Raw genomic sequence first — 15,199 nt, forward strand, 5'->3', positions numbered from 1 at the left:
ATTGATAATAATTTATTGCTTTGAATATTTGAATTTTCAAACAAAGATGAAAATGGCAGGACCCTTGATACAATTCAAAAGCTTCAAATGCAGAGCCAAAAAGATCAGAGTACTGACAGTGATTGGGCAAATAAAACCAGTTTGTTTCCCTGTTGCCTGACACCAAAATGCCCAAGTTATAGTTTTATATATTTTTTTAATTTTTAGAATGACCTAGATTCAGGGTTCATTGTATAATCAAATCACAAATACTTATTGTCAAATCAGTGCAGAGTAGGTTAGACATGGAAAATTATAGATTGATTTATTACCGTACTGACTCAAGTATAGTCCCACCCCATTTTGGGTGAACATTTTTCAAAATTGGGGGTGGGACTATACTAATTTTTAAAAAAATATTGAATTTTGCACGAAGTTTTGTGTTTTTAATATGAAAATTGATACTTTGTTTTCATGTCATACTCTATTAATAATATCAAAATGCATTCAAATTCACTGAAATTTTTATTTATTTATTTTTTTTTAATTTCTGAAATTAAATTTTTAATTTCGAAAATTCGGGGGTGGGACTTTACTCGAAGGTGGGACTATGTGTGAGAAAAAAATCTTTTGAACAATTTTGTCATTCTATTTTTGCTTGAAATTATCATTTTTTCTAGATTTCTCAAATAAAAACAGTAAGAAATGTGCTATAAAATTGCCAATATAGAAATAAAATGTGTGAGGCATACAGGACACAAACTAGTTGGGGTTTTTTTTGGGGGGGAGGGGGCATTTTGCATCAAAAATTGTGTGAATTGTGCATAATTTGTAACTGCCTTCTGAGGGCACTCAAATTTGTAAAAGAAATCACAAAATTCTGCTTAAATCTCCACAATGAGTTTGGTAATGTACATTGTATAGGCTACAATCAATGTACAAGGCTAAAACATTAAAATTCATCATGAAATCTTCATTCAAATTAAAAAACAAAAAACAAACAAACAACAGAACACTCACTAGATTATGTAAATTATTATGTAAATTTGTTGGGACACCCTGTACATTTACAAAAAATATAAAAACTGATATTTTATATGTGGCTGTTCCTGTTCACTTCCCTCCTCTCCCTCCCTGTATCTTGGCAACAGGAGATTTATATCTCCCCTCCCTGTATATTGGCAACAGGAGATTATATCTCCCCTCCCTGTATCATGGCAACAGGAGATTATATCTCCCCCTCCCTGTATATTGGCAACAGGAGATTATATCTCCCCCTCCCTGTATCATGGCAACAGGAGATTTATATCTCCCCCTCCCCTCCCTGTATCTTGGCAACAGGAGATGTACATTTTGATTCCCTTTAATTGTCTCTTCCTTTTGAAGGAAATGCATGATACAAACGTAGAGTAGACATATGTAAGAGCAGACAGACATTAGATCTATTTTCAAATGGAGCTGTGAATAAATAGGTCACTCCTACAGACAAGTCTACACAATGTATTTATTTGAAAGGAGGAACTGCAATAAAAAAAATTGTTTGATTGCCCTTCCAAGACAAAAAAAAAATGGAGGGTCGGTAGGTTGATCCTTTCTTTTTTTCATGGGCTCTTCCTCCATTTTGAAAAGGCTAGTATTGACAAGTGCTTGAACATTTTACGGTAAAAAATTGTGTGCTTTTGGACTTAATTTAAATGGAAATACTTCTTGTTTTTATCAAAACAAATATCAAATGTCCTTGATAAGTACTGTCAAAACAGAATGCGAGGAACACCATAAGTATCTAATTTTCATCCCTGACTTTGCATGTTTCTTTAAAAAAAAATGCAGTTCTGATGCCTTCCGCTAGGAATGCGAAGAACACCATTTGAACCTAATACAGTATATATAATTATAATCTTCCGCTCTTCTCCAGTTTGTCTCTGTCGCTCAATTGGCAGAGAGTGGTGCAAATAATATGAAGGTCGCCGGTTAGAATCCCGCCAGATGATGCACGTTTATGTGCGCTGGCTGCTCTGGGTAAAGATTAAAATTTGTTCATCCTACATGTTTCAATCCAGAAAACTAAGTACCGTATATAATTTTCATGTAATGTACAGCCTGCTTCATGGCTGAGACAGACTCTGTATTCAGAATGACTGTTTGAACTCTTCCAGTTCGAGAATCAGGGCAGCTGGGCAAAATAGGGAGCATTATATACAAAATAAGGAGCATTATAAAAATACAAAATGTTATGTGGTTTCCTGTGGATGTGGTAAAAACTATAAGCAATGTCCAAATTTATGTGAATTGATTCCTAAATTAAATCTACTTACATAGAGGCTGTGCAATAAATTATGAGCCCTGGTGGGAGGGTAAAATTGGGTGGGGGAAAGAAATTTTTGGTGAGCCGAAAAGGGGGGAGGGCAAGCAATTTTTGGCAAGCTGAGATGGGGGAAAGCGATTTTTGGCATACATTCATAATAAATAAATGCTTAACATTTATGCAAATTTTCCTGCTCACTGCAGTATTTGCATTTTGTGACTGCATTTGTAATGGCAAAATTGCATGTTTTTTGCCCATAAATTGCAAACATTTGACTTAGTCTCCTCTCCAGTAAGTTTATTTCACACACTACAGATGAAGCTGCTGTTACACATTGTTTTAAAATGTTCAATTTATTCTGTAGCATATTATAAAATTAGCAACACATATTATATCATAATACTATTTACAGGGTGTCTGTTGTTCGTGTGCCCGCGGAGCGCTATCGCGGAGTATCAACGGGCGTGTGCGCGGAGTACCGACGGGCGCAGTGCACTGCACGCATCGGAAAGCATTACAATTTGACTAACAGGTGCATCTCATCGGACCAATAGTTATGGTAAGGCCTATAAGGCGTTATATAAGGCCATATTGCGTTCACATTTCTCCTGATTTATTTCATTACTTTAGTAACAGCCTACATCCATATACCAGGGGTATTTTCGGGGTCATCCAATGCAGCACGCTATGCCACGTTTAAGTTTACAATTAAGTGCACACTAATCATGGACTATGTGACACTGCCAATTAGTGGTTACTTATTAAAGCAAATCAGAACTGTTTTAAATTTTTTTTTTTAAGTTGGAATCCGGAATACCAAACTTGTAATGAGATCTATACAGTATCTAACTCCATCCTCAGGGTTCATTTCAATACACCAGTTTCTGTTCAAAACCATGTTTTCCTGTGGACATGTGGATGTGGTAAAAGCCACTAAAGTTCTTTTTTACGTATGGCATTTGGCTTCTGCAGATAATACATGTTAAAAAGGTACCCCTCGTATCACACCAGTTGTCCACTCTTAACATCTATCAATAGTCTACTTCCTACTGCCCATTCTAATTTATCATCCCTGCTGCAATCCGACCTTCCCCCTCTGACCTGACAACTATTTCTTCAATGCTGGTGGTTCACTCCGAAAACTCCTCAACCCTGAGAACTGCGCCACCTGAGTTTCTTTATTGGGGGGGTGTAACGGTTCTCCGGGTTGAGCGGTTTTCAAAGGGAGCCACCAATGTTAAAGATTTATAGTTTTCAGAGCAGAGAGGGGATGGCCATATTGCAGGGATGATAAATTAGAAGGAGCTACGACTAGATCATCTTGCAGTAGTCCAGTGTGACAGATCCTCTCTGACACTAATTTTAACTATTTCCCAAAAATCTTGTTATAACTTTGTTGCATTAAACCCCAACATTTTCCTGAATTCCTCCGTTCAAAATATTAGGATCCAAAGATAATGGAAAAGTTATTCAAGCTTCATGTAGAAGTTGAAAATGATGTACATACATACATGTATGTGTTTACATTTGGAACGCCCTCTGTACATGTAGGTCTGAGCAAGCCTTGAAATAAGCGGGCACTGGGAAAAAAGGCCACCAATTGCTCCTGGTCAGGGTTTGATTTACTTTGAAAAATGTGCGTAGCAATTTTTTAGAGAAAACCTTATTTTAGTGTGATGTTCTTAGAATTAGCATATGTATTGTTTACATTGTAAAAAATTGCTATACAAGCTGAAATTTGTGTAGCAGGTTGTCCAAAATGGGGAGCATTTTGCTCCACGACACAAGTTAAATCGAACCCTGCTCCTGGTCCTTGTAAAATTCATATGAACCGGGAGCAATTTTCTAAAACAAATCGCTTCTAGTTCCAGTTTTGCACTTGATGCAGTAGTGCTGGTACGGTATGGTATATTGCATAATGTAGAAAAAGGATTTACTATTTGAAAATTGCTCCTGTTTCCTCAGAAATTAGTCCAGGTTCTTGTAAAATCCCAGTTCACTAGGAGCAATGTTTAAAAAAAAATGCTCCTGGTTTCAGTCCGCTGATTTCAAGGCTTGGGTCTGAGATAAAATGTGCCATGCAAAACATCCTGAAGTCTACATGGGGGAAGTTGATTTGTTTGCATTGGGCCTAATAATAGCAGATCAATGTTATCAAACTTACAGGTTCCATGCTAAAAGCTACATAATAATATCACAAAATTATAACAACAACTGGCAAGTTTGGTTTTGAAAAGATTTTATGTGGTTTGCCATAGTCACTAGGCATTTTGCCTTGAAGAAATAACAGAAAACATTCTAGATGTAAACATGTGATCTTGTGTCAACTCATCTACAACACTGGGGTCTCAAACATAATTTAATTATTTTTTGTTTTTTTAATTTATAACTCATCTGCAGCTGTGTTTCAAAAATATTATAGTTTATACAGATAATAACTACCTGCATAAAAATGTAATCTGTTGCTTGAGTTCCTGCCTGATGCTTATTTCATGAAAATTTCATATGAAATTTTTTAATTATGAAAACCAGACACAGAGCAGGTTCAAAGATCCACTGAAGGAAGACTTTGATGCAGAGTCCTGACCCGATCTGAATCATTTCATACGAAAATTTTGACCTTTCGTAATGAAGATGTTCATTTTTCCCCAAAAGACCTCAAATGTTTAGGTTTGGAGGAAAAATGAACATCTTCAATATAAAAGGTCAAAATTTTCATATGATGGATGGCTTTTCCTCCCAGCTACATACACTTTAAAGCCTTGTAAGTCAAAATGAAAAAGTAGGTATACACTTTATAACATTTTACTGACGAGAAAAAAAACCCATTGATCAGCAAGCACTACCAGCAGGGTTCGAATTCGGCTGTATCGCATAGCAGTTTGCTCCACATTTTGAAGTAACTGCTACCCAATTTTGCATTTGTATAGCAATTTTTATAGTGCTTTATTATATGAAAGTATTCTGATTATGATGAATTGGCCAAAAACTGCTATGCAAAATTTTTTTAACAAATTCGAACCCTGACTACCAGTTATCGTATTTCATATTCAATTGTTCAAAATAAACACAAAAAATAGCACCAAATTTGTCAGCAATCATCCACCAGCTCCTTTTATGAATGCACTAAAACACACAGCATACATATATGCAATGCACCAACTCACCCTGCCAATGATGGACTTCCTCCGTTTCCTCTTGACCGCATCCAGAAGTCGTCTGGCAGCTGGTCGGCCCATCCCAATCTTTTCGAGGTCATCGGCTTTAACAAAGTCAAAGTGGTCGAGCCGTGATACCTGCAGGTCATCATGGATACGGCTGAAGAATTTCTGCAGCTGTGTTTCTTGGAGGAGCTCCTCCAACCATTGTAGACTCTCATCGTCACTCATGATGACACACCTGTAATTGGGGTGAAAAATGGGAGGAACCACAAATTGGAATTGCGATGGTACTAGCTTGATTTCAGAAAAAAGCATGAATTTTAAAATATAGTAATATGATCATAACATTTGTTTGTTGTGTTTTTTCTGCTGGTCATGATGTTCTGCCATGTTAAAGAGAGCAATAATACAATTGTATGTGAGCACGTGTGGCCGAGTGGATAAGGCGCCCGACTCATAATCCATAGGTTGCGAGTTCGAGTCCCTTTCGTGCCAGCGTGTTGTGTCCTTGGGCAAGGCACTTTATCCTCATTGCCTACTGGGGGATGGGGTTGGGTTGGATTGGATGTTTGTATAGTTGTTTGTTTCAACGTTGCAATATTGGCGCTGATTAAGCTGCTGCCTGCAAATTGCATTGTGTCTGTTTAGTTGTGTTTAATGTACAATTCTAGCAATTTGACCTGCGGGTCACCATTAGAGTTTGAAATAAAACCTTCTACTTCTGAATATTTTACTGTATTTAAGAGCTAGTACTGCCATGCCCTTGGCCTAAAAAACCTATTCTGAGGTTTCCTCCTTCTCTACCTCTCTTTCTTCTTCTTCTCTTTTATATCAGTCTGTCTGTATGACTATATATTCTCTCTCGCCCAGTCTCGCCCTCTGGGTTACCTTCCTCTTCTCGTACAACTTCATTTTTAACACTTTTCACAAAGCCCTCTTTTTATAAAATAAAAAAGATCAGTGAAAATCACATTTTTAAGTTACATGGTTAAGATTTATAGTTTCAAAGGTACCAAATGATGCTTTTAATGTATGCTGGTGCTATTAACCTGCTAAATCCTATGTGGACTTGTCCTGTATCTATCCATCTATCTCTCGCAGACCATTACGTATGCATGGTATCCCCCAGCTGGTGTATGCATTCATAGAGTCAGTCATTCATTCAACCATGTTTCCAGGCAAGTCTGAGTTACCTTTGCCAATTATAATGTGCATCATTGGTTGTGTGTGCGGCTAGCGTACCAGTATATTAATAAGGTGTACTAATAAGCTCAGACTAAAAATGAAGTAGTTCTTAATGAGGAACTTTAAGACTTGTAAATCACAAGATGACATAGCAATGTGGTTTGGTCTGTGGTTTGGTCATGACTATGATTTAGACATGTTGCTTTGCACAGGGGGGAACCACAAGGGGCAGGCTGGGCACCAGGAGGTATGAAATGCTCCATCCCTCAGTATGGCTTCATTAGTCCATTTCACAATTTTGAGACTTGTAAATCACAAGATGGCATAACAAAGTGGTTTGGTCTGTGGTTTGGTCATGACCATAATGTATATGATGTGTTGCTTTGCACTGGGGGAATCATAAGGGGCAGGCCCAGCACGAGGTACAAGATGCCCATCCCTCAATATGGTTTCCCTTCACAATGATCTGTCATATAACTGTGCAGGTCAATTAAGTTTCCCCAACACCTTTCTGTAGAATTTATGATATATTTATCTGGCCAAGATCCACCCTCTCCCCCTTCATTTGACAGAATTGACTCAAATCTGCAAACCAATCCATGCAGACCAGAACCATGTAAATGCAAGAGGGAAAGCTCCCCACAAAATACCTTAGATCCAACAAGAACGGGCGACACCATGACGAACATAATTCCACACCCTATACAGAAACATCACCTGCAGGTGCCCCACCCATACCCATGGAATGTGACGATAATATATATTGCAGACTCTCTGTAAGTTGTTCTAAATGACACAAATATTCAGCAACCGCCAAGTCAAATCTGTGTAAAAGAGTCTCCTAAGTACAGTACTCCTGATGTCTTCAATTGATGCTGTCATAGAGAGGATCTGGATTACCACAAAGATTGAATCCAATATCAAGCAATCTGTTTACAAATGCATCAAAATGTATCTCATCACATTGAGCCTTTCAATGAGCAAGTGTTCAGAGCCTTAGAAAAACGATGACTTGAATCTCGGCACAAGAGCAATATAGCTGTAGGAACTGCAAGCTACATCCCAGAGGCCCATGTTGAGAATACCACATGTAAATGTCCATCATTTGTCCATCATCTTACAGTGGATTACTTTAATTGTTCCATCATCTTGGATGCCTGCGACTTACCACTGAAAGACAGCGACACTCCTAGACACAGACCAACAATTTTGAAGTTTATCATGCTCAACAAGACCAAGTATATCACAATAAGAAAAGATTCAAGAATATAGGGAAATCACTGAAAACTTTTTTAAAACTAACAAGCGAATGAACAGTTAAAAAATGGCTAGATTGTAATTATACGCTCAAAATCTTTACAAACACCAAATGAATGTTTCACAATTTACCCAACTGCATGCAATTGATTGACATGCCTGTAAAGAAAGAGTACTTTGCTTAAATATATTTGTACTTACAAGTTTCAGAATACAAAATATTTCCACAATGTTAACAATTTCTCAACTGTAATCCAAACACATACTTCCCAAGTGCTATCATTTTACCTTCCTACACTGTTACTATCAATACAACACTGTGATGTCATTTCCTTTTATTCAATACATCATTTCATTGTCAACTATGGATCAGTTTAATTAAGAACGTCACTTGTGACTAAACATGCTTCTAAATTTAGTGTATGATTTCTCACATCATGCCTGTTCTGACTATTTTAAAATAAATTATATAATAATATTATGTAATTATAATTATCTTTGGTTGAAGTACAAAATGTCTTCGTAAGTGGGTTGCAGCATATGGACAGTTGGGTGTGCAAAATGTCCTTGTTTAGATATGGTAGATATTCCAGTTTGTGGCTGGTTATCAAGCTGTTTGCCTGTCAAGCCTTGAAATAAGCAGACTGAAACCAGGAGCAATTTGTTTCGAACATTGCTCCTGGTTCACTGGGATTTTACAAGAACCAGGAGCAATTTCTGAAGAAACAGGAGCAATTGTCAAATATTAAATTCTTTTCTGCATATACAAATTACAATACAGCATACCAGCACGATTGCATCAAGTGCAAAACTGTAACCAGGAGCAATTTATTCTCGAAAATTGCTCCTGGTTCATGTGAATTTTACAAGGACCAGGAGCAATTGGTGGTTTTATGAGAGCAAATTTGCTCCCTGCGCCCGCTTATTTCAAGTCTTGTTGCCTGTTATGAATGATGGAAGCTATTTTGTAAGGACTGTTAAGGGTTCAAGTTCTGGAGTTCTTTAATTGCATTCAAGCCTGGAATACTCTCCTTCCCTGGAATTGTTGGCATTGGGAGGGGAAGTTTCCATCAAGGTTTTCAAATTCTACAGAGACCTAGCTTCTAGCAAACAAATTAAATTTTTTACATCCAAAAAATTAATATGACACATTTTTGGGACAACTGAAAATTTTAAGGGCAAGTACATTGTAGAACCTCCATAAAGACAGAAGTTTGGAGTTATGAATTAGAGAGTTGACAGGAAGTTGTAGGAGTTACATGTAGATTGTTATGGACAAAAATGGACATGATGGGTGTTTACGCACGGAAATGTTGATGGTCAGGTCAAGGTCATCCTAGGTGAATTTCTGCGCCAAAATTGTTAAAGGTCATTTGAGGTCGACCAAGTATATTGTTGGAGTGTCAGAATGTTTTGAGTCTTGTCAAGGTCATTTGATGTCAACTGAGTATTGATTGATTTGTCAGATTGCCATAAAACATGGTGAATGTAATCACAATTAAGTGTCAAAACCAAGGTCATATCAAGGTTAACAGTTACTGATAATAGATAGTTGGGTCGTCTGAATATAGATTGTTAGATTGAACATTGTGAAACTTGGTGGACATGTGATGTTGACACCTGTATGTGGTTTTCTGACCGAATTAACCTCATTGACCATTTTAGCCCCATTAGTGCCATTTTTGGTGTGCTTTGCACAGGTTTATTCAAATTTTACACCATATTTCATCAGTTTAGCTTCAGCCTTCAATATGACAAAACTTATTCTGACAGCCAAATGGTGCTGGTTTCACTACACACCAGTACTTCCAAGAAATTTGTCCAACCCCCTCCCCCTCCCCAATATGTCAAAAAGAAATTGATGCCACTGAATAAGATAGGTTCTGTTTACAAGTAAAAAGCCCATGACGTATTGATCAGTATCATGATATAACAACAATGTTGATTTGTACGACCAGGGTTTTCTTAAAATGCACATAGTGTACGCGTTCACACACTTTGCGTGTACCTTCAAATCCATAGCGGTCCATGGAGGGAGTATAAAAGTTTCGAGCCAAAAAAATTATCAATCAAAAGCGCAATTTGGGTTAAAGGGGGGATGAGGTTAAATTGGGGAGAAATTTTTGGCTAGCCAAAAGGGGAGGGGCAAGCAATTTTTGGCAAGTCGAGGGGGAGGGGTAAGCAATTTTTGGCACACATTCATGGGGTGCCTAAAATTTTAAAATAAAATGCTCCAAAAATGCTTTAAAGGAGGATTTTGTGATCCTAGCATCCTCTTTTTATGACATGTTTCAGTACATATCCACAAAAAAAGCCTATTCCCAAAATTTCAGTTGATTCCGATTTTGCGTTTGTGAGTTTTGCATGATTATGTGTATTACACTGCTCCATAGACAATGCGTTGTAATTTCGTTCTGGTGCACCAGAACGAAATTCAAATTTCACGATATCTTAGCTAAACGAATTAATCTGCAAGAGATATTTTGTACATAAACATTATGTATGTAGCCAGAGATTTCCAGCGATATAAAAATCTCAACTTTTTTTGAGAAAAGTGGGGGGATGAGGCTGTGGATCACGAAATGCCCCTTTAAAGGAAAACAGTATGAAAACACTATGGATGTCAAATATTTTTCTTATTTTTCTTATTTGCTCCCTTTGTTTCTTAAATGGCTGTGACTAGTGGGCAAAAACATAAATTGTTTCTTCAATAGGGGTAGGGCTTTAAGAAAACAACAATATAATATTTAGGGGCCTTCCAATTTTTATGATAGTGTTGACAAAGCAAATTTCAATTTCAAGTTGCAAATTTCAATTTTACACAGAAATGAATGGTTTTAGTTAGAATATTTTCAAAACAATAAAAACCTTTAAAACTAAAAGTTTAAGTGGGTTGAGTTTGAGAAATTCATCCACCACATTTAAAATTTTTTTCTTCAAATGTTTCTAAGAATTCATCAACCTGGCGTAGTGGTGTTATATAATTTCCAGTGACCGACCGCAAATGCTTAGCTAGTTGATGCACTAATATATTAATCTCCTGACCAGTTTAAGCTCAAGCTATTGTACATGTTAAACATCAAGCGTGTGGATCGGATTCCAAATGAAACCATCTACAATCTGACCAACACCACTCCACTGGTTGCCAGAGTAAAGATTCATCAACTCAAATTTCTCGGCCATATACTGCGTCTTGAAGACGACGAGCCTGTGAAAGAATATATATGCCCTTTATACTACCACATGGGAAGAGGAAACCGGGACGGCCACGCACACTGTACTTACAGTATGTCCAGCACCTCCTGGGAGATACTGAAGGGATGTTGCAGCCAAACAAAATTGTTTCACTTGCCCAAGATCGCAATAGTTGGAGAAACCTTGTAGTCGCCTGCTCCGTAGCCGACTGATGATGTTGATGATTGTACATGTAGCTCAGTTAGTGGGTCGAAAACTGGTCTACCTTGACACAGTCACAGAATGGACTTTTTGCTACGGTACAAGAGTTTGTAAAAATCACTAAAACAATCATCTTAAAAAGTATTTCTTTGGACAAAATCTGATGTGCAGAACAAGTTGAGCAATCACAGATGACAGCAATCAGTGACACAGGTTCCTAAGTGAGTATTTCACTAGATACTGGTACCGGTACTTAAAATTTATTAAAAAGCAATAAAGCTTGCCAACAAATTAACACTATACTATAGGACACCCTACCGAAGGTTCTGCAACTTGAGAACAAGTACTCCTCAAATGTTCAAAATTTGTAGTTAATACTACAACTGGAGAAGAACAGCAGTCCCTTGCTCATGACGCGAGCACCCTGTTAATGAATAACGATGATCGACACATGGACACAAGGAGCTCTAGCTCATTTTGGTTCCTTTCATTGAAGAGCACTGCTCTGCACCAGGACGTTTTTCGCATAATCGAATCGGCCAATCAGTTTATCGCAAAATCAGTCTGTGATGTACGACTGTCAGACATTTGAATCCGCCCACTTCCATGTTTACACTGTGCACACTCTCAAAATGTATTGTAATTTATATAAACAACTGCCATTCTTCTTTGCCACTGCAAGAAACTGTCATGACTGTCGAGTACCGTACCCAGAGCAAGGCCACTGTCAATAGTGTCATGGCTGTCCAGCAGCGCAGAGAGTTAATTCGCAATGCAAACTTTAAAAAAAGTCAAAACAGACGTGTCATTTATCATATATATCGGTATGACATTTTCGTTATTGATGCTGCCCTATTTTTATTTTAACGGTATGGGTTCCCTGTCCCGGTTCCCTGTAGTCCGAGGTGCTCTGACGATAACACTCCGATCGCCAGGCAATCTAAGTTAGTTGTAGTAGGCCAGTGGGACAACGAAAACGCTACGTGAACGAGCTAGGTTCCCTGTACTAGCGCAGAGTATTCTTTTTGATCATCATGCATGAATGAATGGGTCCTGTTGCTGTACATTTTGTGCATTCAAAATCAAAACACCAAACAATCCTAGCTAAAAACACTGTTTTAGTAACTCTTACCTCTTTACAAACTGTGCAAACTTGGGGAAAACAACTACACGTATGGCGTCAACTGTGTAGCACAGCAGCACGTCTGTAACATTTTTATAAACAGAGAAACTTTATTGTCAAATTTACACCACAGTATGACAATTCAATACCATCGCTGCACTGTAGAGGTACTTCCGGTCTCTAAGGTCGTTCATATAGCAGACTCGGATACATGACTCTGATTACCCAATCACCGCGCATAGTATTGTGATCTAAGCGAATAATTAGAATGTTAGTTAAAGAGTTTAAAAATTACGGCAGCCAATTTAGGCCGTATTTGCGCTCAGAAATTAAATCAAATTGAGGGCAGCATTCCAAACCGGTAAAGTGCTCCAGCAGATCCAGCAGCATGCAGTTATGATTTGTAGGCCTAAATGTCACTATTGTTGAAAATGAGGAATTGAATTATTTTACAGTGCAATGTTAATACCCACATGTTGTGTGATGGAACCTTGTAATTATAATAAACAAGTCCATGCCCCGGGGTCCATGCATCCATTCTCATATTTGTAGGGCCTATTACAAACAATTCGGGAAACTTTGGACAAGAAATATAAAAATTGTGCTCCATTTTCAAAATTTTCTACGAGTGACCGATTTTTGACATATACTAGTACCCAATGACCCCCTTTTTCATTTTCTTTGTATTTACCCCCCCCCGCCTTTTTTTTACCCATCACTTCTTACGGTGCCCCCACCCCCGGGCCCCCACCCCCGACGGAAGGCTGAACTCATTAAAATCTAGTCTGGCACATGAACAATTCAAGGCCGAGTCAACCATGTAAACTTGAGCAAAAGCTGCATTATATGGGAACTTTCATGGGTAGGCCCTAAATTTTTAAAGTTTTCTCTTGGTATTTTAAGAGCTTTGTAATTTAAGATTAAGGAAATTTTATTTTTCAATATTTGTATATTTTTTTATAACTTTGTATCAGTTTAATATGTAAAGAGGGCCCCAGTGGAAAGCAGTGCTTTGTTCACTGATCTGGGCTACCCTCTATAAAGATGCCGTTAATATAATAATAATAATAATAAAAATAATAAAATGTTGGTTTTCAAGGTCACATATCAACTTGTAAAATGAAAATGAACAAAAAGTGATCACAAAAATGTAGAAATTTTTTTTTTTACATGAATATTTACTGTACTATGCGTGATGTTCATCAATTCACTACCCATATCTTCGGACGGGCCCAACTCTAACCATGAAGGTAGTACCTTCATGCACTAACTAAGATCTGCTTCAAAGTATAGGCCTAGTAGTCAAAATAATGATAAGCCTACGAGGTTATTTTTTCCTTCACTATCTGTCACACATTAATTACCACTCTTGACATAAAAATCTATTTTTTAAATAAATTTTCTGGTCTGAAAAAAACTTTTTTCCTTCAAAGAAACTCCTGGGTAAAACTACTAGGCCCTACCCCCGGCCCTACCCCGCCCCACTGGCACTACCCGCGGCCCCGAGCCCCACCCCCTCTATGGTCGGAATTCGGAAATCTGGTCCGGGAATCTGGATAGCTATTACCAGAGAAGATGAGAAGAAATGCTATTACAATTGGCCTACACCACTATTTTCACTTCAGATTTCCATAACAGAACGGTATCCGGGACGCGATGGGATGGGACATTCCTCTAATTACCATATAACGGGACAAAGTAGGACACCGAGATTGCACCTGTCAGGCGCATGTTCATGACGTCATGCATCGCTAATTGATTTGCACATGCGCACATTATAGACAACCCTCGACGGCTTAGTCTCGCGGCCAGACTGTATGTGGCTATCACGAACAAACATGTTTGTTAGGAGGATCGACGAGTGTCAGACCGACGCAAACTGGCTGTGTAGGAGACTATCGACGGCTCATTATTAACTCTGGGATATAACGCCCAATTGGGCGAGTGATGTAAAAAGTGATGTTCCTCGTTTCCTCATGTACGGTGTACTATGAACGCCAATTTCGCCAACGGTTAGAAACACGGTTATAAAATAATGCCTGGTAAATAGGCTAGACGCCAACACTCAGTCCTTTTTGTAGCATTAGACAAACCCCTTTTAAAATAATTCAGGTAATGATTTCTCATTTCCTGCTATCTCCCATTTTTTTCCCATTATGTTAAATTTACTCAAATGACCACCCCCCAATATTTTGCCAGGGGGATGGTCCAGATCATCCCCCAACGTTGATGCATGTACGTGGGGTTTTGACCAAACTAATATCATTCATATTTGACCATTTTCACCACTTTTGCACCACATATTTTCATCAGTTTAGCTTCAATATGGCATAAATTTTCGCGCGCATTTGAACCATAAACTTATTCTGTCACCAAAGGGGGCTGGATTCATTATATACCGGTACTCCAAAAATTTTTCCAACTCCATTCCCTAATGTCAAAAAGAAATTGATGCCACGATGGTGCGATTGTGCACCCGCTAGCAAAATCGCCTGGAGCGGCAAGCGGCAGGAAAGTATGAAACCAGCATAACCCTAATCTACTTCTAACCTCCCTAACTTTGGCGGGAGAGATGGGAATGCGCTGGTTTGTAAGGGGGATGTCATTTTCTTCGGTGGGGGGGTGGTCATGAGCTGTCATGAATATGTCGGTGACCGGAGTAAATTTTTTATGACCCTCCATGAATCGCGAGCAAAATTTTTTACGACCCCCCTATCTTGGGTCGAAATTTTTTATGAACCCCCTTCCTTCCGCCTGCACAGTACAAATTTATGCATCTAGCCATAACCCCCC

At 38.3% G+C, this 15,199-nt stretch overlaps 1 protein-coding gene across 1 annotated transcript in view; it reads right to left on the reverse strand.

The window, feature by feature from the left end:
- The window catches only part of LOC140156467 (uncharacterized), a 57,259-nt gene extending 44,714 nt beyond the window's left edge, over nt 1–12,545 (reverse strand). Inside the window, exons 1-2 of the mRNA XM_072179410.1 lie at nt 12,416–12,545; nt 5,452–5,683 (exon numbers count right to left, since the gene is read on the reverse strand). Of these exons, the coding sequence (XP_072035511.1) occupies nt 5,452–5,673 (222 nt within the window). The 5' untranslated portion in view covers nt 5,674–5,683; nt 12,416–12,545. The remainder of the gene's footprint in view (nt 1–5,451; nt 5,684–12,415) is intronic.
- Between the last annotated feature and the right edge of the window lie 2,654 nt (nt 12,546–15,199).

The sequence above is a fragment of the Amphiura filiformis genome, chromosome 7, assembly GCF_039555335.1.
Source record: "Amphiura filiformis chromosome 7, Afil_fr2py, whole genome shotgun sequence".
NCBI lineage: Eukaryota > Metazoa > Echinodermata > Ophiuroidea > Amphilepidida > Amphiuridae > Amphiura > Amphiura filiformis.